Source organism: Fundulus heteroclitus, chromosome 18 (genome assembly GCF_011125445.2).
Source record: "Fundulus heteroclitus isolate FHET01 chromosome 18, MU-UCD_Fhet_4.1, whole genome shotgun sequence".
NCBI lineage: Eukaryota > Metazoa > Chordata > Actinopteri > Cyprinodontiformes > Fundulidae > Fundulus > Fundulus heteroclitus.
The window spans coordinates 23,051,274-23,074,628 of record NC_046378.1 but is presented as its reverse complement, the minus strand read 5'-3'; the positions used below and the strand labels follow the sequence as shown (position 1 = coordinate 23,074,628).

The following is a 23,355-nucleotide window of genomic DNA, read 5'->3' as shown; positions in this document are numbered from 1 at the left end:
AAAGGGCTGGAGGTTTTCGATGTCTCAATGAGCTGGGTGGCACTGAGCCTTAAAAAGGGAGAATAAAGTGCAGCCAGTGACGCTAACAAGTCCAAACAGGGATAAATCATGGAACGCTTCTTAACTTCGGCTTTCCAGGTTCTTCTTTGAGTATTTCCCTCCACCACCAAGATCTGCACCCGTGGAGGCTCCACGTTTCTTCTTCTTCTCCTCTCGGCTGCTCCTTATCACTCCAACCCTCCGCATATCAGTATATTCACCACATGCCCAAACTTTCTCGATGGTCTTTCCATTTCCTCCTACCTATTGGCTACATGTTCACCATCTTATGTCTAACAGGTTTACTATTCCTCCTCTGGACATTTCCAAACCATCTCAGCCTTGTCTTTCTAATTTGTTAGAGAACGAAGAGCAAAGAATTGCACCCAGGTGTCATGAAGTCACCATAACTTTGGACGTGATAACTGTGCCTTGTTCACTTGTTCACCTACCACCACAAACATAAACATGTGGAGTTTAATTTTTTTTTTCTTCAATAAGTCAGAGCAAACACTCCAGGCTGATTTGGTGTGAAAGAAAATATAAATATGTCGAAGAGCGCATTAACGGCCACTGTTCTGAACGGGGAAATCTTTAGTTATCTTTTTGTCGTTTAACAAGATAATGATGAAAAACACATAGTTAAGTCAAGACAGAAATGGCCCATCTGACTCCAATCAACGATCTTTCCTGGCATTCTCTGCCCACAGACTTTCATCCTGAAGAAAAACTGTGACCTGAGCAGAACTGATGAAGGCCCAGGAGAGGATCCTGGATCCTGAACGATGTAGAGCAGGGGTAACCAACCTTTTTGAAACTGAGAGCTATTTCATTGTTACTGTGTCACACGAAGGGCTACCAGTACTGATCTTTGAACTAGAAGACTCAGAGCTGGTCAAAGATTTCGATCTCACTTCATGCTTCAAGTTTGTAAAAACGATAGAAGACTAAGAGCTGTGCTATCGGCATAAAGGCTAGATGTACAAAGTATTAACAGCAGGCACACCAATAACTGTGAGGATTTTATTCAAAGCTATTTGCATCAGTGAACCCCCCCCTGAATAAAAGTACTTAACGTTTCTAAAATGTTCAGTACTACATTGGGCTGTTGCAAATGAGTAATCTACCCAGCTCTACCAGAAGTGTCAAATCATGTCGAAATGATTAAATGCAAAGTGTAAAACGACTGTGTGTGAAAGGAAAGGTTTTGATGGGGGCCACAGCAGCAAAATGACAAACGTGACCTCCATTCTGAGAAAACAGCGGCAGGCTGGAAATGAAAACAGGTTTCCTGTCACCATGCAGGAAATGTAGGAAACAGGGTTTACACACACACACGCACATGGACAGATATGGTATGTACAAGATTTTCTCTCCACCTGCTGTGCAGCACAGGATGTCAGAGCCCAGTCTGCAGATTAGAAAGTTTACAATCGGTACTGACTCTGAATCTAAAGTGCTATATAATAATGCCTTGTGTTTTCAACTGCCTGCTGATGCTATCCTGTGTAATTCTAGGGATGCAGCTCATGCCCACATTTCTGTTTGTTATTGCCAGTCACAACGCTTAGTTCCTCTGTCTCCTAATAATTTATCTGCCCCTCCTTAAAACAAACTAAAGTAGCTTAGGAATCTATCTCCTGTAAGCCAGTCTGTTCTTTCATCAAATAAAGGTAATCCACTGCTTAAGCAGTACCTATTCCCCAAAGCAAACCACATTTAGAAATGAAAAAAACAAATAAAAAAAACCTCGTGGAACATTGATTATGTAGTCTATCTGGTTTGATACAATAAAACACTTTTAGAAGGGTTACTGGGTTCATTTCATCTCCATTAGCTGTATTTATTTCCCTTTATTTCCGGCGTATTTTGACGGGAGAGCCTGTAAATCCTGTGTTAGAGCGACATCTTGTGGTCACAACAAGTACAGCCTTTTTGAAGACCGCTCAGTCACGCTTTTTGGTGCAGATGCAGGTGATAAATGTTATGCTTGGTATTTTAAAATCCTACATGAGCGCAACTGTATATGTGTGTGTTTGAATTTAAATGATAGAAGAGATGCATGGAAGCAACGCAGCGGTTGCTGTAGCAGTGAGAGAAACCAACAAAAAATGTTATTTAACTATTATGATAAATGCAACAGAGACCACTTTATAAAAGCAGTTTCAAGTAACTTTACAAATTTCGCGGTCTAAACATTTGTGAACTGGTTTGTTACATAATTTATTAATGACATTAAAGTGATTATGAAAATGAGAAAAATGAGGAAGAGCATCAGGACCAGAATGTTTAGGATTGATGAAGGATGGAAGGAAGACACTGATGCCTGATGTCAGGTTTTTGAGAGACAAAATAGGGTTTGGGTTAATTAATTTAAAAAGTGTAACATATATATAATTTAACAAACATTCTGTACAATTTAAGAGAAAAACAAACAATGAAGTTGTGGATGGTTTCCAAATACCTGTTGGTTTTTGGCCCCAAACATTGAGCGGCATGCTAGAACGCTTTTAAAAGAAGAAAAATGTCATTTTTCTCTCTCAGTGAGTCCTAACATACATCCTAAATCCTATATAATGATTTACAGACAAGACAATCAAACTTTTGGAATGGCCTAGCCAAAACTGAGAACAAAATTTGACAGAAACTCTTCATTCTCTTGGGGGACACGCTTCAACAATAATTTAGTTTCAAATGAAGCGTTCCGATATTTTTTAAAAATAAAATATTTTTGCATCAAGGTTTCTTTAAAATTGTGCAAGGAAACAAATAAGATAAAATATTTAATTAAACTGACGAGAATTTTCTAACAGATTTAGTTCAACGTGGCCTTTACTGTCTATTATCCGGGATTAGAATATATAATTTATATAAGAGAGCTCAGATTGAGCAAAATTAGAGGCTAAACTGAGAATAAACTCACATTAAGCTGAGCTCAAGATGGTGTCATCTGACTTTTATGACTCGTGAGAAGTTGTTTCCAGTGGATGAAGAGTAAAATACGTGTAATGTCAGTAAAAATGTAGTCCAGCGTGTGTTTGGCCCGGACGCCGGAGTTTAGAAGCGCAGCCGCAGCGCCCCCTGCAGGCCGAGCTCGGCGGAGAAGGAGAAACGAGAAGGAGGCGTGTGGTGACATTCGGCTCCAGAGATCAACCCCCGTTCGCATTGTTGGACAGATAAACAGGTAGATGTCGTGGATGCAGAGCGCGTGGACTGAGCCGTGCGGGTTTTCTCTGGTGTGTTTTTTTTTTCTGCGTGTCGTGAAGCTGCGACACGGGCGCCGTTTGCATCTGTTTTTTCCACAGAGCTAACGTAGCTCTGATGCTAACAGGTAGCAGGCCCGGCGTAGGTGTGCCGTCAGACAGGCCCGTGTGTTGCAGGACTAATTTAACTTTCATTAAGCTACGGTACTCCACACCACTGCAGCCCAATAAAAATATGCAACATTATAGTGAAAAAACTAAATAAACCTCCACGTCAGGATGCTCGCTAGGTTAGCACACGAGTGACCGTTGAGCTGCGGCTAGCCATGTTGTAAAAAAAACAAAACACAACAGACCAAACGTATGGAGGCGATAAATAAAACCTGTTTGGTCTGAATGCAGATAGCTATGGGTTGTGTTAAACTATTATACCACGTCAGCTTGAACATAACTTCCCCACGGCGGAACACGGTGGTGGCAGCATCATGCCGTGGGGATGCTTTCATTCAGAAGAATGCATGGCGGTAAATGCAGGGCTGTCCCGGAGGAAAGCCTGGTTGGAGGCTAACAGTGCTCAGCAACATTTAGGGTCAATGTTTCTAAATGTGAAGGTAATTTAAAATTGCTCGCTTTAGGATGCATTTAGTTCTGCAATATATGCATAACATTTCCAGAAAGAAAGAAACTGATGGTGTATAGAATATTTTACTATAGATAAATGAAGTATGGTTTTGTCAATGGGTTGCTTTTTCATCATTTTTGATGCCATTTTCTATAAAAATCCAATGTCCAGTTGAAGAAAATGCATTAAACCTAAACATAAAAATACTGTTGGTTAAATAATAAAAACTGTTGATCTTTAATAATTTTAAAAAATCCAGAGAAGACAAACTCTTGTTTCAAGGAAATGTGTAACTTTTGAGGCTCTAAACAAAATTTGTTTAGCTGGACTGAGGGCAAAAATGGCTCTGCATGTTGTAAAGGTTGCTGACCCCTGGGCTAGAGCAATAAAACCTACATGTACGGCCTTTTTTTTTTTTTTCCGGTTTGCTTTAAAGAACTAACACTTTATAAGCAATTTTAGATAAAAGGAAAGCATCAAACTTTTTCAAAAGGACAGCAAGACCGTTTTCATGAATTAAATGTTCTGTATTTATGGAAAATGAAGAACGAACATGTCGTTTGCAGCTAATGACAAAACAGAAGACCTAAACAAAATAAAAATAACCTTGGATTAATCATGGCAATTGTGGCAACTCTGTGCAAATGTAGCATGAAAAAACACAGTAAAAATGTCACAACTAGCCTTTTTTTTATTGTTTTATATTTAAAAACATTTCTCACATTAACATTTTTGACCAAAGCGGGTTGCAGATCCCTGGGTTCGAGGATTTGAGACATGGTGGAGGTTCACCTTCCTGCTGGACGTCGACCCTAAAGATACAACCAGAGCTACGACTAAGCAGATTAGAGTTTAGCTCAGAGTCAAAGTTCAGAGCTAAATTCAACTCAGAATGAGGCAAAACTTGAAACCGACGTTCTCTCAGACGGACGTTGTGTAGGCTAGCAAACACCAAAGCCAGCTAACGGAAAGCCACAACATTACACCCCCTGTGTGAAGTGTAAAACATTGTTGGTTCATGCTAAATGAAGATGAATATTGAATGATTAGCGATTGTTCGTGGATATTTACCTGTTGGAGTGCATTCATTAAGCAAAAGCATTTATGCAACTGTGGTTGATGTGAGGTGCAGTATTTGTCGCCTAGAGACTGAAAAGCCCATCAGCTGGTTCGTACCCCAGATGTCCTCGACTTTAACCGTGGGACTGTTGTAAAGAGACAAGAGCTGTTTGGGTTCAGAGATGATTAAAAGTAAAGAGCAGCGCCTTAAATAAAGAAAAGGATCAATGAACTGGTAGTGTGATCAGTTTCTGGCTGTGTATGCGATCCACGGGGCTTTGTGCTTCGTTTGTGCGAATTTACGTCGACAGCAGGTGATGATGGAGTAAATTTCGGAGCAGTCTGACTGCACGAATGCTCTGCTCGCCATATTAGAGGTTATCTCCTTCCATGCCGCCTCGGCATCCCCTCTTCCTGATGTCGACTTACGCCTCCGGTTTCTAAAAGCTGTCGAGTTTCTTTTGGAAATGGTTAATTTTCAAGTGAAAGAATGACGGTCCTCAAACGACTCCGTCGCCATTCATGAAAATAAAGTGACCCCTCCTCCTTAGCTTTGGTGCTGAGGCGGAGCGTGACTCCATTTTCAGTGACAGCAGAGTCTGTAAAATTGTGATGCTACTCTGCTGCCCGTTTAAATACTGAAGGTGAACTTTGTAGAAACCGTTCTTCAACATGATATAAATAGTAAACTATGGAGTCTTAGTCCAAACTTTGAGGTTTCATATGCAATCAAGTGAACTGTGGAATTTGTTCTATCAGGAGGATTCAAATCCTGCATAGAAAAACTTGCTTCCAGAATCTATTCCTCTTTAGCATTTTGTAAAAAGTTAATATTTTATTATAAACTACACCAACAAGTTGTTTTTGCCACGTTGACTGTAAGCGGCAATGAATCTTATACCTTTGGGAAAAGCTGCTTTCTTCCCTTAAATGGTGACGTGATTCTAAGGAAAACACGTTTTTGTTGCATTCTCCAGCCTCTGACCCATGAAGAGTGGTTGAAGTTTTAATTTAATTCGGATTTGTTTGCTGTTGGTGTATGGGTATAGAAATGTTGCTGAATCCTCTTTTTATTCTGTTCTGGACCCTTATGTTGGGGTCATTTATTGGATTACCTCCTCGTATAACATTTTATCTCCTCGCTTAGCAACAAAGCTTAATGTTTATATTTCCTCCCTTGATGTGGATGCAGCACTTTTAAACAGAATACCTGCAATTATACATATTTGACCAAGCAGTGTGGAAATAAAAACACCTTTCTTGTGATAAATGTGTCTAATATTTTAAAAATGATAGGTAACAGATAAGATAAGATAGGCTTTATTGATCTCACATTGGAGAAATTCACTTGTCACATCGGCTCAGTAATCAATAATCAGAAGAAGGTGCCAAAAGTGCCAAAAGTAGGACAAGGTGCATCAGTTATATACAGTCACTTAGCTTTTTTTCCTCCCTAATGTACCTAAACCCCAACGTATACGCCATAAGTTATTGACGTGAACGGCCTCAATTTTGAATTGCTATGCCACCGTCTGACAGGAGGCGGTTCACCAACATCAAGACGAGCCTGGGTTCATGACTTCACCTGAAAAGGACATTTTTCACTCAAATATTGTTTTTCTCTCTGTCCCGTGTTTGTCTTGTGTGTCTTCCTCGTTGGTCACCGTGCAGCAGCCGTGCCCCGCCGCGCCCCCACCCCCAGCGGCGCCGTCATGTGGCAGGAGGCCCGCAAACACGAGCGCAAGCTCCGTGGCATGATGGTCGACTACAAGCGCCGTGGCGAGCGCCGCCGAGAGTACTACGAGAAGATCGTAAGGGATTTTGTTTGAGTGTGTCGTCGTGCAAAGGAAATATTCTGCAAGCGTGACGACCGGAACAGTGTAGCGATGTTTTTGGTGCTCAAAGGGTGCCAGTCACCAGCAATAACATCATGTACAGAAAATAAAACCATATAAGGCGCTTTGACTCTAACCTCCAAAGTCAACACTGGTTTGAAGGCACATTGAGATGTTTTTTGTACTGGTTCGTCAAATTACCCTCAGAGTTTGGGTTATCCTGCCTGTTTATATCTGTTAAGGCAGCTCGTCGTGTTCACCTAGCTCTGGTTTTGTTTCGACAGAAAAAAGATCCTGCCCAGTTTCTACAAGTTCACGGCCGATCCTACAAGATCCACCTGGACCCGGCTGTGGCGCTGGCTGCAGAAAGCCCCGCCAACATGTGAGGGGAGATTTTACCCAGAAAGCTCCACATAAATAACCCCAAATGCTCTGAGAAATGGGGAACACTCTAGCTGCTAATATGATATGCTAAAGATTCATTTAATTAATGGAAATTATTTAACCTGTGATCAGTTTCTGCTTAAAATAATATTAATAAAATCTGAATCTGAGCAATGTTGGGAAATAAATTAGATCGTCTTTGTTTTCTTTTAAAGGATGCCTTGGCAGGGAGATGCCAACAACATGATTGACAGATTTGACGTGAGGGCTCACCTGGACTACATCCCGACTTACACGCCCCCTCTGCTCACCACACCGTAAGTCTTTATAATGTTTTTTTTTACTAAATGCATTAATGAAGGAGTCTAGTGTCAGTATTGTATTACTTACTGAATTATGGCTGGACATTGGAAGATCATTAACACCTATTTCATGGATTAGTAAACACAGCATTACCTAAAGGAGCTATAAGTAAGATATTCACTGTAAAATCAACCGAAATCGTTCTGATTTCTCATCTGGGATGGAAGTAACGTTCCCTGTAAACAATCGGTTCTCTCCATCAATGTCTCTTTGTCACGTTTTTCTCCTTTCAAACCTAGAGGTACGGTCCAGAACTACTTCGGTTCAGAGTGTAGTCCATGTTTACTTCCTGCTTCCTCAGCCAAAAACACAGCGCAGCATTTGGTATTTTATTTTGGCAAAAGAGCAGCAGCCTCCAAACAAGCTAGTAAGAGAAGCGGACCAGAAATAGAACAGAATACAACATCATATATCTGTCCTGTTCGTAAAATTTCAGACGGGTTTCATACCGTTTAAAAGCGGCATATTAAATTGTTGATTGGCAAGCTGTTGTACTGCTGTGTGTTTGTTTGTTCCCATGGAGAATTATGCATCCACATAAAAGTAATTACCAATCACTCTGCATACAGCATCTAAAGTTCCATAAAATAATATCCTTACACTGCAGCGGTGGTCAGTTTTTTCTTTTCCTTCTCCCCATTGAACTAAAGAAGCTCTTTTCTTGCTGTGACAAAACAAAGTGCTTCCTTAAGGGTCGTGACACATGTTTTTTTTCTGTGTAACTTTCAAACTGCGGTCTGAAGCCAGTTGTTAATATTCACTGGTTTAAAATCGAGGTTTGAGACTATAACATCTGTTATTATTGTCATTTTTATCATTTAAATGGAGGATGGAAAAACATCGGCCTCAAGAATTAGCCCCGAAAAATCGGCAGCAAATATCGGAGTCGGCCTTAAAGAACCTGTATCGGTCGAGCTCTAATTTTTAGAACCCATTTGCTTTTTGCTGTTTTTGTGTTGTCATTATAAAGCTGTTCAGAGCTCCCACACAGTCTGGTTGAGGAAAATATTGAATTTTTAATTGGGAATTGTGGAAGAACCCATACGTCTAATTAATATAACGGACTTCTTACTTTATGTTTGCGCTCGCTTATCCTGTGTATCTGTCGTAACACCTCAGCAGAACGTTTATTAGAGTTCCTGATGGGTAATCTTTAATTAAATATCAAGTGCTTTCGTTGTGTTTGTGTTGGAAGCCCCATTTGTTCTTTTATTTTATTTTTTTAAGCGGTTCCTTAAGTACGAAGCATTGTGCTTATTATCTCCTCCCAGAACCCCAGAGCACGAGATGGAGGAGAGGAAGTGCAATTATGAGCGCTACAGAGGGCTCGTGCAGAATGATTTTGCCAACAGTGAGTGTTTACTTAAAGTAGCGCAGCAGTGGATGTGTCTCACACACATGCAGAGCTCTGTGCGTGCACAGTGGGCCTGTAGTGGTGCTTAACCAGCTCTCAGTGGGTATATTTTGCAGTTGTGATCTGCCCATGAACTCCCTGCTGTCCCCTCACAGTCTCAGAGGAGCAGTGTTTGTATCAGATCTACCTGGACGAGCTCTACGGTGGCCTGGCCAAGCCAAATGAGGATGAGAAGAAGAAGTATGTTGTTCTATGTTGTTATTATTGTTGTGTTCTCTGTTATTTGTGCAATCATGGACGAAAACCTTGTATTAAAATATAATTCATAACGTATCATTTAATGTGGTTTATTCATCCACGGTGATTGTGTTTTTTTGCTGCCTGCGTTAGCTTAAGTGGCTTATAAATTCATAAATCCTTCCTCGCATTGTGCAGACTGTCCGAGAAAAAGGTCGCCATTGGTTACACGTACGAAGACAGCACCGTGACGGAGCCTCACTCACAGTCGGACAAAGAAGACGACAACTCTGAGAACAGCGAATCCGAGGAGGACGAAGGCATTCCTGACATTGGTGAGGGAGAAAGTTTGAGAAGTCTGACCTTTTAGATAAAAGAAGATTGGCACAGAGGCCGTCAGTAATCTAACTTATGGGCCGTTTTTAATGACTGTGCATTTATAGACAAATATTAAATCAAGACTTGCCTCTTCAGGATTTAAAATAATAGTTACACAACAGATTTAGTTATTTCTGAAAACAAGAAAATTATTATTAAAACAAGCAAAATATTAGCTTTTTCCCACATTTTACCTACAGTGAATGCAACATTGTTGGAATCGAAATTCGAAGCTTGGTGTAAAGTAAGTTTCTTAGTATTTCCACATGATGGTGACTTCAGAGTTGTAGTCTGTAAGGCTCAGAAATTGTTTTCACCTTTAATTTATTTAAATTATTATCCCCACACTGTAATTAAATCTACAGCTAGGAGTAAAAAACAAAGACAGACATGTAACAAAACCACATACACACCAAAATAATACTATGCTGTTTTAAAAAAACACGTCTTCTAGCCTACTAACTCTATTTTGTTTTGACCAGTAGTGTGGTTGTTTGAGGTTCTCTCTTCATAATAAGTTGTGTGAAAATTTGCACTGGAAAAGCATTTTCATAATATTTTTCTTAAAGTGGAAAATTAGTTTGAGCTTAGTTAAGGTTATAGATGTAAGAATGGAAATCACAACCAGGTTTTGAGATCAGTCCAGATCCACTGACCTCTGTGTGACGTAAGAAACAGATAAAGGTACTGAAAATTTAAATAAATCCTGTTGATTTTGGTTTACATCTTGATTTGTACATAATGTGTATAAGATGTAACATATTAATCATGTGAACCAAAAATATATTTTTATTAAACGTTCTATGGCTAGTTTTGGGTTAAGATGAGGTATCAGTTTTCTAACTCTGTCCTGTTATCTGTGTGCAGATGTGGAGGTTGATGTTGACGAGCTGACGGCGGAACAGCTGTTGGATCTAAACAAAATGGCGACTCCGTATGGAATGGCTGAAGGCGACTTCGTCAGGTAATCAGTCAGCCAAAAGGAGAAATATTGGGTCTAGAGATTGTTGCATTTCTTGTGAAAGGGGGATTTCTTCAAGCAAGTAGATGAAAGTTGCTTTAGACTTCAGTTTCTTTTCTTGATCTCCTAGTTTCTTTCCTATGTGCAGTAAAATGCTTTGTAAAAGTAGGGGCTCTTAAGCTATAGAGTTGGAAAGCTATGATTTGTTTTATTTGATTGATAAAAAATATTAATTCTCAAAATATTAAATATAAAATATTAATTCTCAAAGTTTGGATCCTTTTGAGGATCCAGACCAAAGTTGATCCAGATCCACTTCACACCTCATTGTCTGGGCACGATCAGCTGAGGCTGAACCAACAGCGTGCTGTAACAAGACGAATCATTAGTGAATTCATTTAGAAAGGTTTAAAGCAGAGGGCTTGGTTATTGAAAGAGGAGATCAACTCTTTCTGTATGTTTTCCCACACAACTGACTGCAGTTGTGATGAAAACACATTATGAGCCAAATTATCAACGAGTCGTATCAAAACCGCAGAGGCGAGTTAAGGTTGGCTGTTCACCTCAGCAAACGTCTCCTGGTGCAAAGATCACCAGCAGAGTGAGATGCTCCTCTACTGAAGACACTTAGAAGACAGAGTTCTGCTGTTTTTATTTTTTATAAACTTAAGTTTTGTGTTTATAAGGCTGGTTCACACGGCAGGATAATTAGCCAGATTTTGCACAGATCTTCCCATTCCCGACAGGCGCCGACCTTCGGCGTGGCGCATAAAATAATCTTAATAGAGATTCCTGTTCTGTGTGGTAAAATACCCAGAAATTAAATTAAAGTTAAAAAAAAATATTTTTAATTTTAATCCAACTAATGCTTTATTGTTTTTACAAAAACATTTACAATGTTATGATTCCCAATAAAACCTTGTTTCACACATCTGGTCACATCTTTTTCTTAATAAACAGTCAGACTTAGTTATTTCTGTAATCTCTAGTAACACAGTTTCTTATTTTTTTTTTCTGTAGCGTAAAAAAATAACTGGAATATCCCAACAGTGGGCTTTTGCAGAATGTTTGAGGGTATTTGGCTTTATTTTAATTCTTTGATAAATTCACCTTTTGTCAGGATGTTGAAGAAAGACAAGGAGGAAGTGGAGGCCATTAAACATGCCAAAGCTCTGGAGGCTGAGAAGGCCATGTACTCTGTAAGGCGAAATCTCTTGAAGAACTATTTTATTTTTTGTATGTTTTGTGCATCTTTGGTAGTTTACATGTGCTTGTTTTGCGTCAGGGCCGTCGCTCTCGCAGACAGAGGAGAGAGTTTAGAGAGAAGAGGCTAAAGGGTAGACAGATCAGTCCACCAAGGTGAGTTAGCAGGTTTTTAACTTTATATTTGTCCGTGTAGCTAAAAGCATCCTTTTGCTAACATGCTACGCCTTGTTGCATTTCAGCTATGCCAGAAGAGACAGCCCAACATACGACCCCTACAAACGGTGAGATATCCCTCTGGTTTCAACACTTCAGGCCTGATTGGTCCGACGTGAAACTATAACCGCTGCTTGTTTGTATTTTTTTTTGGTTTTTTTTGCTCCTTCAGGCCAGAGTCGGAGTCCAGCTCTGAATCCCGGTCACGATCTCGTACTCCCGGTCCGGAGAAGATCACGTTCATCACCAGCTTCGGAGGCAGCGACGACGAAGCTGCAGCCGCCACACAAACCGCCGCCCCTCACTCTGGCCACGCCCCCTCCAGCTTGCAGCACTCTGCAGGTCATAGCAGGGGCTCCCGGTCGGTAACTTTCCCTCTTCTTGGCTTTTCTTTGGTTATTTTTCTCTCAAACGGTCCTTATGTACTTTGCCATGACCACAGCCGTTGATGCAAAGAGAATGATGGTGGCTTTTTGTGATCGGTGAGACGAATCAGTCTTCAGACAAGCTATCAGGAAGGAAATGTGTTAAATTCAATCAGTTAAGCTCTGAAGCACTTCAGCAAGATTCATGCATGTCCCAGTATCACTAAGTAGGTAGACAAGAGCATTTATTTTCTGTTTCATCATTTAATGTGATTATCACTTAAGACAGAAGCATAATGACGAGAGGCTGGGTACGCAGCTGGGATTATTACTCAAACTTTGTTTCCGTATTTGTTCAGGAGACGAAGGTCATCCTCAAGCAGCTCCTCTTCCTCCTCCTCCTCCTCCTCACGCTCCTCGTCCCGGTCCTCCTCTCGGTCATCTTCCCGTTCGCGCAGAGCACGGCGAGGACACGGCAGAAGAGACAGCCGGCGCTCTCGGAGTCCTTCGCGGTCGAGACGGCGCTCCAGGTCTCGCTCCAGGGGCAGAGGAGGGAACGGAGCGTCCTGGAGGAGGCGTGACCGGACAAGATCGCGCTCCAACGAAAGAGACAGGGACAGAGGCAGAGACAGGGACAGAGACAGAGGCAGAGACAGGGACAGGAGACGGTTTTCAGCACGACGACGAACGAGGTGCGATTGAATCCCAGATACGTGGTCGTTGATTAAAACAGGCGCCTGGTTTTCTAAAAAAAATCCCCTTCGTTCTTTTCCCGCAGGTCTCGCTCCAGTTCCAGGCAGGGCGGCAGTTTGAGGCAGGGAGCTTGGAGCAGTCGAGGACACCGTCGGAGAGACAGCGACAGCCGCAGTCCCTCTCCTTCTCCAACCCGCCCGCCCCACAGTCCCTCTCCCACCCACAGGGGGTCCCAGCCTGCTGCCAACACCATCTCTGACAAACTGAGAAAGTAAGAAGACTCTATGAACATGACGGCAATTCATTTCACACACAGCTGGGGAAATGCAACAAACATTAAACCTTTCTACATGTTAAGACCACAGACTAGCTTTGCTTATTGGGATTTTATGTGATAGAGTTACAAAGTACTGCCTAATTATACTTTAATTGGGTTGATTAGATTTTTAGATATTGCAACAAAATGAATGTTTTGGAAACTCTTCATGGAGATTGTCCTGGTAGGAAATGAACCTCCCTTTCTGTCTTAATTTAGTCTTTGGCCGCCTCTAACAGGATTGTCCTACATTTAGCTCCACCCATCTTCCCATCATGCTGAAAAAACGCATCCCCACAGCATGATGCTGCCATCACCATGCTGTGGGGATAGTGTCTTCGTGGTGGTGTGCAGTGTTTACCATATTTTTCGGACTATAAGTCACACTTTTTTTTCATAGTTTGGCCGATTCTGGGACTTGCATTCAGGTTAGGGCTGAACAATTAATCGCATTTTCAATATAATCGCGATTTAAAAAAACGCAATTTCCAAATCACAGAGTCTGCAATTTTTGGCTATGTAACAATTAGGGAATTAGACACGTCCATTAGGTGTCAGTAAAATGCTTAAAGTGGGTTTGCCTCCACATGGAAGGGAAGACAGTTGCAGCAGTGAGATAATCTAATTTTATTACTTGTTTTAGAGTTTATATAATCATACATAGCATTAAGTACAGGTCAATCACTTTAATACATAGACTTGCTTGTTGGCTGCACTTTATGTTCAACAAGGATTGATGTCCAAATTAACTAAAAGCTGTTCTCTTGAATAATATTCTGATTAATAGAAACATTAAAAGTTCATATTTAAAATAGTCCTTGTTTACAAACGTCTTTATTTAGAGGCCATTTTTGTTGCTTGTGGTTAACGTAGAGAGAAGTCAAAATTGCAATTTTGGTTGAAATATATTGTAGGCAGAACATAATCATTTCTGCTCCGAGTTTAGATGCTGTGGGTGTTATAGCAACTAATCTGCACAGCGAGGAAACAAAATGATTTGTTGTTTGTATATGTTTAAAAAGACATGATAAATTAAACTGGAAAAAAAATTGCATTAAATCGCAATATTAAGAAAAAAAATCACAATTAGATTTTCCCAAATCATTCAGCCCTAATTCAGGTGACTTGTATATCAAATTTAAATGGTAATTCATGCTGACCAGCATGAACCAAGAAGTCAATGTTACCGTCTATAGCCACAGGAGAGCTCGCTAGGTTTGTCAAAACTAGGTCCTGTACCACTTAAAAATGAATTGAAACATTAACTAGACAACAAAGAACACATGTTTGTTTCACTATTTCAGTCTGCATTCACACAGCAGAGCGTTTAGTGGTGCAGCAGGAAGCGTCCACACCGTGACAGAACCCTGTGATTGGGCTGTCCATGAAGCTAATAGCAGCTAGCGCTAGCTCCGTTGCTGCCCCTGAGCTTTATGTTGCTCTGTAACATCCGTGTCGTATTGTTAGCTTAGCATGTAGCACTGTTAAGCTTACGGTCTAATTTCAGCATAAGTTTTACAACTTTCATCGTAGCGGGCCGTTACGCTGAAATGAGCTGGATAAAACCTTGTTGGTTGGAATCGCTCGCTTGTTATGCTAATTTACCCCGATTCAACCCCCCAGGCATGTTCCATGATATTCAGCCTGTTGTGGATGCTGCTGTGTAATTTAATAGGTTGCCTTACCAGCTTAAATATCAGTTTTTATTCCTGGATTGTGTGAAATAAATGTCTAAATAAATGCGGGTTTTTTTCCCTCTTTATGACACATTCTTTTGACTGATGCCATTTGGACTTATAGTCCGAAAAATACGGTACTTTCTGCCACATCATGTTTTGCTTGTGGACCAAATGGCTTAATTTTGGACCAGAGAACCTTTTTCTCCCTACGTGGATCTTGTTTTGTCTTAGCTACACTTTCACAAAGCCACATTTGTGAAAGTGTGCAACTAATACTTCTTCCACCTGAGTTGTGGATCTCTGCAGCTCCTCCAAATCAAACGTGGGAGTCACTGCTACTATAACTGGTGCTCTCTAAATTACACGCCAATAAACTTGTTTACGAAATCCTGAGACTGCTAAAGAGAAATGGCAACCCTGGATTTTATTTAAGAGTGACAGCAGCACTTTCCAGATGTTGCTTGGTTTAGAAATGTTGAAAACCACAGAAACTTGAAAACCTGCTCTGCTTCGTGTTGGTCTGTCACATGAAATCCCAATAAAATGAATTTCAGTTTGCTGTGAATGCGACCAAATGATAAAACGGCGCCATAATACTTTTTCAAGAGGCTCGAGTAAAATATACACTGACATAATATCGCTTTTAATGAGTCATGCTCAACACCCTTTCACCCAAGTTATGAGCCAGCGATGACACACCCTGAGAAATAAACTACTGGATATAACAAAGCCATTAATTTAGCTGCTTTCTAAACAAGCTCTCTGCAGGTCTGTCGGTGCTGACTCTACGGGAAAAGAGCAATAATAAAAAAAAAACAACAACTTTATAAGCTATTTTAAAAAGCAGCTTAAACTCCTCAGCTCGTCTTAAGCCTGTTTTCGTTTTGTCCTCTCCTCAGGCCTGACACTCCGGGTGGTAAAGAGACGGGAGCTGCCAAAGTCAGTAAGAATTTGATCTAGTTTGGTTTCTTGCTAAAGCCTACGCCTCCCTCATCCCTGACAGGCTGACATGGTTGTCCATCACACAGGAATATACAAAGCTATTGTTGCACGTAGAATGATTTGCTTTTTTATTTATTTTATTTTTTTTATTATTTATATTTCCACCCCTGGAAGTGGACACGTAACCCTGCAGCTAAAGCCCAGAAAAAAAGGCTGAATTATGGCAGGTTTCTTCAGTCTGACGCCTGTTTTTTGTTTCGGTTTTGTCTTTTCTGCGTGTGTGTGTGTGTGTGTGTGTGTGTGTGTGTGTGTGTGTGTGCTGTACAAACAGGTGTGCGTGACGGAGGTAACCGTCTTTTATATGGTCGTAGTATGAAACCGTCTGCAGGGCGTCATGCATTAGTGACCGCCAGAGAAAGACAGACTTCTTTATCACTTGTGATTCTTTTATGAATGTGTGTGTCTCTGTTTTTTTGTTTGTTTTTTAAGCTCTGTACAACCGATTTGACAAAAGTAAATCTCAACGTTTATCAAAACGTAATTAAATTTTTTTTGTGTGTGGAAATTCCAAGCCGGATTGAGAAAGTGAATTTTGCTCATCTTGTTGACGGCGTGCTCGTACGCAAGCGGTATGTAAGTTCTTCTAGAGGCACAAATGTTTTAACCTTTCGCTGACCCAGTGTCTCTTCTCTAACCGGCTTCCATGAAAAGAAGGAACAGTTTGTAAAAGCATCGAACAGGGGAACAGAAGCGGGGACTGTTTCTCCGCGCAGAGCGTGCCTGCAGTGTTGTGACCTGCAGTTTTTCTTGCCTGGCCAGGTCTGAACAGCCCAGCGATGGGTGTGTCGCCACGAGAAACGCCACCGGCTCTTTATGAACCTTTCCAAAACTCGCCGGACCTGAACTCGCTCATGTTTCTCTCTCTCTGACCCTCTCTCTCCTTTTTTTTTTTTTTTGCGCTCGTCCTCCTTTCCTTTTATCTCTCAGACAGTATTGTGTGTGTAAATACTGAACATTTTGTACCGGTTCATCTGACTGGGTCCCAGCCTGTGCTGATCGGACCTACACCTGCGGCATATCCTGCAGCAGCAGTTTCCTCTGTGTCCACACACACACACACACACACACACACACACACACACACACACACACACAGCCTTGTTCTAGTGCGTGTGTGTTGACGCCACAAACAGCTCTCTAATGATTTTATCCTTTTGCCTTTTAATCGCCACCAGCGACTGGCCGTAGAGACGATGGTGTAGAATCAGTATTTCAGCTAGAGATGCACCGACAGGTATTTTGTGGCTGTCCTTTTGTAAAGCTTTGTCTGTGCCCATGTTGATTTGAGACTATTCTTATTTCCTTTTATGAGCTGTAAAATAAAAAGAAACATAAGAGCGTTTAAAATGTTTATTTCTAGGCTTCCTGCCGTCGGCCATCATTATTTTTATCAGGGGCAGAGTCTGCGATTAGCAACAGGCTCCTGGCAATATTTGAAACAAAATTAGAACGGAGTAAAAATTTTAAACCCACCAGCCCATCTTGTATTAGAGAAAACACACTTTCCATTAAAATCGTGTCTCGTGGTGCATTCTGGTCGGGACACGCAAGAAGATCGCTCGCTGGGGAGCTGACAGAGTCCCAACTTCAGTGTCCAATATGGCTGCCGTGCAGATAAATAGTTATTTTTTATCATTATTATTAGACTGTTTCAGATTCAGTACAGAACAACTTCTTTTAGGGTCTCAAGGTATGAAATAGAGAGAAACTCTTGCTTTATTGCTAATTGTGAATGGCACTCATAAGTCAGTCACTCTGGGCTCTCACCAGGCTTTACCGACGTTTCTATGGTGCTCTCAAACATCGGCGTCGTTCTGACCGCTACGCTCATTTTAATGAGCATAAAAGTCTAATTTTAACATTTTTTAAATGTGCAGGCGAGAAGCCAGGCGACTTGGAAATGAAATGCGCTTCATTCAGGTCTTTGTTGTCCGATCAAATCTCTGTAAACGGCTCGTCTCTAGTCTTCTTCACTCGGTGTCAGCGTCCGCACCGAAGAGCGTTGCTGTCAGCGCGACGTGACAGAACCGATCGGGAAAAAGATCAGAAATTTCTAGCGAACGCCCGTCCGGTTAGCCGCCAGGCCTCCCCCGTCGCGCTAAAACCATCCCATTCCCCGTCACCGGCCTGTTTCTCGGTGCATCTCTAAGTTCAGGACAGACGTGAAAAAACGCGCACACCCAAAAACACTTTATTTATTCGCGCTGTGAAGGCGTTGTGCTAAAACCTTCGTGTCACTTGCAGCCCAAGCTGACCCCCCAGGAGCGGCTGAAGCTACGGATGCAGAAGGCGCTCAACAAGCAATGTGAGTGGCCCTAAAATGTGTGATTCGCTTTATTTACTGGAGAAAAAAAAAAGCAGAGGAATCTCCTAAATGTAAGCACCGCTCTCCTCTTCTAAATTCAACATGTTTTCTCCTCCATATCTGCAGCCAAGGCGGATAAGAAAGCCGCTCAAGTGAAGATCCAGCAGCAGGAACACAAACGGCAGGTAGGTGTGTGTGTGTGTGTGTGTGTGTGTTTTAATGCAGAAACGGAGGCTCTCTTATCCTTCATTTCCCATCATTGCTCTTTGTTTACTTTCCAGGAGCGAGAAGGAGAACTGCGAGCCATGGCACGCAAGATTCGTATGAAGTAAGGCTGTATGTGTGTGTGTGTGTGTGTGTGTGTGTGTGTGTCAAGGTGGAGGGTTTCTGGTATTTGTGTGTTGCAACCGTCTGACCCAGAGGCTCTGTGTTCAGGGAGCGTGAGCGACGCGAGAAAGAGAGGGACGAATGGGAAAGGCAGTACGGACGACAGAGCCACTCGCCCTCCCCCTCCAAACACGGTGAGACAGGCTGCCCGTGTCGCTCTTTAGACGTTTCATCTTCTTTTTTTTTTTTCTTCCAGATTAGCCGGTGTCAGTTTTATTGGCTTTAAGATGTTAAGACACGCACTTTGTTTTTATTGTGGCTTTGTTTCTGCTCTGTCCCTCAGGCCGGGAACACAGCTCATACAAAAGGTATGTGAGAAGCCGCAGGAATCCGTACAGTTCCAGCGAAGCCGAATCAAATATGTTTATTTTGTTTTCATGTCGATGCACAAACATTCCCAAGAGTCAATCACAAAGCCCGTCGGTTTATTGTTTTTAAATAGGTGTTAAGATGACTGAAGAGAACAATATTAAAACTCTCAAACACTTTGTCATCATTAACATTACAATCAGCACTTTATTTAGAGCCCCATTTTAAACTCTATTGGACTTTAATGAGCCATAATTACTATTATTTACTTTTTATAGATGAGATGAGTAGCCAGAGATGTAGAGTGGAGGCCTGCTGACGCCTTTCCACGTGGTCCAGTTTACTCAAACTCCTTCATAGACGTTAGCTGTTGCTCTCACAGCACAAACTAAAAATGGGTTCAAAATCTTATTACAATATTTTCTGGTATTTATTAAAATGGCAATTTTAAAAATTTGTTAAAAATCTCTCTTTAGTCTTTTGAGCTGCAGATCTCTCTGCTTACATGGTTGCTTTTGTATGTTAAAAAAAAAAAAAAACAGTGAGTGTCAGACGTACTAAAACCAGCCTGTCAGGACAAGTAATTATGTAAAGTGCAGTAATTCTCAGATACTTCTATCTCTACATGGAAAATAATAAGCTAGCACGCTTCTTAAGAGTACCAGAAAACCAGCTTTGATGACATTCATGCTGCTGATTCTGTGTGATCGATTAATTACTATCACTATTAATCGAAAGAGGGTGTGCAGAGTGTTAGCAGGGATCAAACAGGGGAATCTTTATTTAAGGACAAAGCGGCGAATGCTTGAATGGGTCGATCCAGACCCGGGTTAGAAGATCAGCCGCCTTTGATTAGGAAGTTGACCGGAGAGGGGAGCGCATATAAAGAAGTTATAAAAGATAAAATTATCTCAAAGGCTTAAAAACGGAACCCAACCCCAGAGAGACGTGGAAAGAAAACTGAGAGCTGCTATCCCAGTTAGAGCTGCATAACACATAGAGTATTAGTGGTAGAGTTTATTATTTTAAGTATAGTGCATTTCTACGTACCATGTACATGATGGATCACGGACTCCCAAAACTGGTGTATAATCAGTGTTTTAGATGCTGAAGCTCAGAGCGGGGCACATGTTGTGTAAAAGCAACGAAGAGTCAGAAAAATGTGGGCTGGCTAAAATCATTGAATTTTTAAAACACTTTTTTAATATTGTGTATTCCTGTTTCTGAGGAAGTCAATGATCCGCTCTTAAGGGAGGTCCACAGTTAGTCACCACAGGTTTGTCTGAGCAGCACAGATGTGAAGCAGTTCTCAGTAACAGTGGTCTACATCTAAATATTAACTCGGTTATTCACGTAAAAACTAAATCCTCAAGCATTTTTTAAATTTCTTAAAGTTTCTACGCCAAAAATTTTGAGTTTGTAAAGAATAAAAGGCTGACTCAGCTATTTTTTTTGGACCACCCTAGTGTTTGTTTAGCCACAGTTTCTAATTGGATCAAATTAGATCTTGTTTTTCTTAAATATTTTGATTCAAAAATAAAAGTTCAGTGTTGGCATGGATGAAGGTAAAAGCTATTTATTGCCTGGGTTTTAAGGTTTACTCCTGTAAACACAATGTTCCAATTATTCACACAGTCAATCTCTCATAGCTTTTATAAATTAGATTTTTATGTGGAATATGTGTCTCCGAACATCACTAGCTTTAAAATTCTGTTGACTGTAACTTCTAATGTATTTTATGATTAAAAAGGTTTGTGACATTTATGTCTTCGCTTAAACTTCATTCAACAGAGGAGGCAGTAAATTAAAACAATATTTGGTCTCTTCTGAAATTCATCTGCACAGTAAAACACTTTCATTCTGCTTTCATTTGTTTGTTTGGCTTTAGTCTGGACTATAAAGGAAAAAGTTGCTTGTCAGTGCTGTAAAATAGTTCATAAATTCAAATATCGAGATGTGTAATGAAATCTGATGGGGTTTAATGTGTGATTCTGCTCCTCAGTGCCTATTAAAACTATAATTGAAAAGCTGTAGTCTTCTAAAATACGTGTTTTCTTGTGCCCCCCTGCCACCCCCCCTCCCTCCAAGAAGGTCGCGGTCTCGCTCTCGCTCTCGCTCTCGGAGTCCACCTTATAGATACTGAACTGGACAGATGAAGATGAGGCTCATCCCCGGAACAACATCAACTTCACTGACTGACTGGTTATTGGATCCATGGCTCCATTTGCATCATCTTGTGCCGTTCATGTGTAAAACATTGACTGTGATTCCCTAATCCCACTGAATCAGAGACGATTTCTTTAATCTGCCCTTTTAATTTCTGCTTCATCTTGTTGAAGGCTTTTTGGTTTCTTCACGTCTGCATGTAAGCTCTTTGTTTTTTTTTCATCTTCCTGCTCAGTTTTTCAGAAGACATGTTTTTTTTTTTTTTTTCAAAATGTGAGATGCTAAGCAATAATAGGAGCTTTAAAAGTTATCCTCTTGGTGTTTTTAAGATCTGCTCTCACCCAAAAATATGTTTTTTTTTTCTGAAAGAGCAAAAACTGAAACTAAACATTGAACTTAAATTTTGGCTTTTTTTGAAAAAGAGATTTCCAAAAATAATAAAACCATTTCACAAAAGCAGACCAGGTTTGTGCATTCGATTGCTCGTTTTTTACTCTGTCCTCAACCGGCTAATGACACCAAACAACTTTTTTTTCTCACTGTAACATGAACAAGTAAATAGAACAAATAAAACTCACTTTGAAATTATTCAACTCTTGCCTTTGATTCATTACTTTTGAAGGAAGAATAAGTATATCTTGGCCATGATCTCTTTAGATTTTCCTCCACTTGCCTGATTCTTTTTTGTTTTTTGTAAACTAATAATGCTCCTTGTCAGGCTTTTGTGAGGGTCTTTCAGAGTTTTTCTGTGGACTTTTACTGCTTTTTCATCCCCTTTCTAAATGCAAAAATGAAAGCTTATTAGGTGGTGTATGCTTAGAAAATGAGGAAAGTGAGCAAGAGATACAAGGGTATCCTGAGTTAATCTACTTATGTCAAGTTTCAGCCGATTTTAAGGTTTCCTGTGCATTCTGGAAAAGTTTGGAGTTCAGTTTAAGTATTCTCTAGGTCTGAATTAGTATTGGTAAAATATTTGTATTTCCAGATCTAGTTCTTTATCCCATCCAATAATTTGTCGATTGTCTCTTTCTTTCTGATGAAAAACCTTAAAAAAAAAAAGATAATCTGTCATAAATTCATGGTAGATTTGTTTATTTACACATGCATCTGAATAAAGTACATTTATTTCAATATTTTAAAGGGTTAAACTAGTAGATTGGAACAGTGATACATTTCAAGCATTAGTTAATTTTAATTATTGGATTAAGCTTAAAAAAATAGAAAAAAAAAAATACTAAAACCGAGTGATTCATTCAAGTATTTCGAAGGAAGGTTTAGTGGAAGAAGAAAAAAAGGGTGTATAACAGCACGCTTGATTATTATCAATGCCACTTCAAGAGTTTGAAGGAGATTCACCAGGAATGGACTTTTGCTGGAATCACCACCCACAGACGTATTCGGGACGTGAGCTTTAACTGTCGCATTCCTCGAGTTAAGTCACTCCTAAACTGGAGACGTCAGACGCGTCTTACCTGGGCTATGGGCCAGGTAAGACAGGACTGTACTGTTTGCTGGTTCAAAGTCCTTTACAGATCAAAGTACATTTTTACAATTCACAGTCAAGGACCCAGAGTCTGAAAGGACGAGTATAGGGGCACAACACAATTGAAGTCGCTTGTGGTCCAGTGGGAAGTTTCCACTGTAAATGATGATTTAGGGCTCATCAATTGTGGCTCATCAAGTTCAAAGTCAGAGCCGCCACTTACCAGGAAATGTAAGTCATGTTTTCACAAGCTTTATGGAGATGCTGATCTCATTTTCCAGCAGGACATGGTACCTGTCCACAAATCCAAAAATACAACCTGCCCTGATATACCTTGGTATCTCTGGTATCAGGCTGGCAGAAAGACTGTCCTGACCCAAACAACAAATGTAAACAAAGTATTGTCTAAATAAAAACGACAGACACCAACAATGAACATGAGCTGACACGTGCTTCCTGAACGCCTCAGCAGGTCTACAGGCTCAGATCCAGACCCTAATTCATGCAAAAGGTACCCAAACAAGTGTTGACTGCATCTACTGTACAAAGTATCAGCATACTTGTCAACAGGCCAAAAATGTTTTGTTTTAATTAATATACACTAATTTCTTGATAAGCTTGATTATAGATTTTCATTAACTTTAAGCCATAATCATGAAAATCATCAAACCTAGACCAAACAGGTAAACCAGTCTGTATTATATTAATCCATTGCACATTAGTTTAATTCTAAATTAATTATTGAAGAAACTAACTTCGGCGATACTCGTTTTTTTTTTCGTGGTACGGCTCATTT

At 40.6% G+C, this 23,355-nt stretch overlaps 1 protein-coding gene across 4 annotated transcripts; it reads left to right on the top strand.

Moving 5' to 3' along the window:
• Positions 1-3,115: 3,115 nt before the first annotated feature.
• On the top strand, positions 3,116-21,664 carry LOC105939145 (CLK4-associating serine/arginine rich protein). 4 transcript variants are annotated; one of them, XM_021307875.2, is made up of 22 exons: positions 3,116-3,223; positions 6,595-6,734; positions 7,043-7,140; positions 7,358-7,459; positions 8,777-8,856; positions 9,015-9,099; positions 9,295-9,431; positions 10,342-10,438; positions 11,556-11,634; positions 11,721-11,794; positions 11,881-11,922; positions 12,027-12,215; positions 12,579-12,911; positions 12,998-13,183; positions 15,807-15,850; positions 17,085-17,143; positions 18,154-18,214; positions 18,341-18,399; positions 18,496-18,542; positions 18,650-18,735; positions 18,885-18,909; positions 21,002-21,664. In XM_021307875.2, the coding sequence occupies exons 2-22, from the start codon at positions 6,636-6,638 to the stop codon at positions 21,051-21,053; spliced, it is 2,034 nt and encodes a 677-aa protein (XP_021163550.2). In that variant the 5' UTR covers positions 3,116-3,223; positions 6,595-6,635; the 3' UTR covers positions 21,054-21,664. The 4 variants fall into 4 exon arrangements, 3 of the variants coding, with proteins under 3 accessions (XP_021163550.2, XP_012736659.2, XP_036005368.1); XM_036149475.1 differs by having other exon boundaries at positions 3,124-3,223; positions 6,598-6,734; XM_012881205.3 differs by lacking the exon at positions 17,085-17,143 and having other exon boundaries at positions 15,807-15,846.
• Positions 21,665-23,355: the final 1,691 nt, after the last annotated feature.

What these genes read in the sequence shown, in the direction of transcription:
- LOC105939145 (XM_021307875.2), top strand. Translation starts at nt 6,636, where the DNA reads ATGTGGCAGGAGGCCCGCAAACACGAGCGCAAGCTCCGTGGCATGATG. An exon ending in CCCCCTCTGCTCACCACACC is followed by an intron (nt 7,460 to 8,776) that starts GTAAGTCTTTAT and finishes ATCTCCTCCCAG; the next exon opens with AACCCCAGAGCACGAGATGG. An exon ending in GGTCATAGCAGGGGCTCCCG is followed by an intron (nt 12,216 to 12,578) that starts GTCGGTAACTTT and finishes GTATTTGTTCAG; the next exon opens with GAGACGAAGGTCATCCTCAA.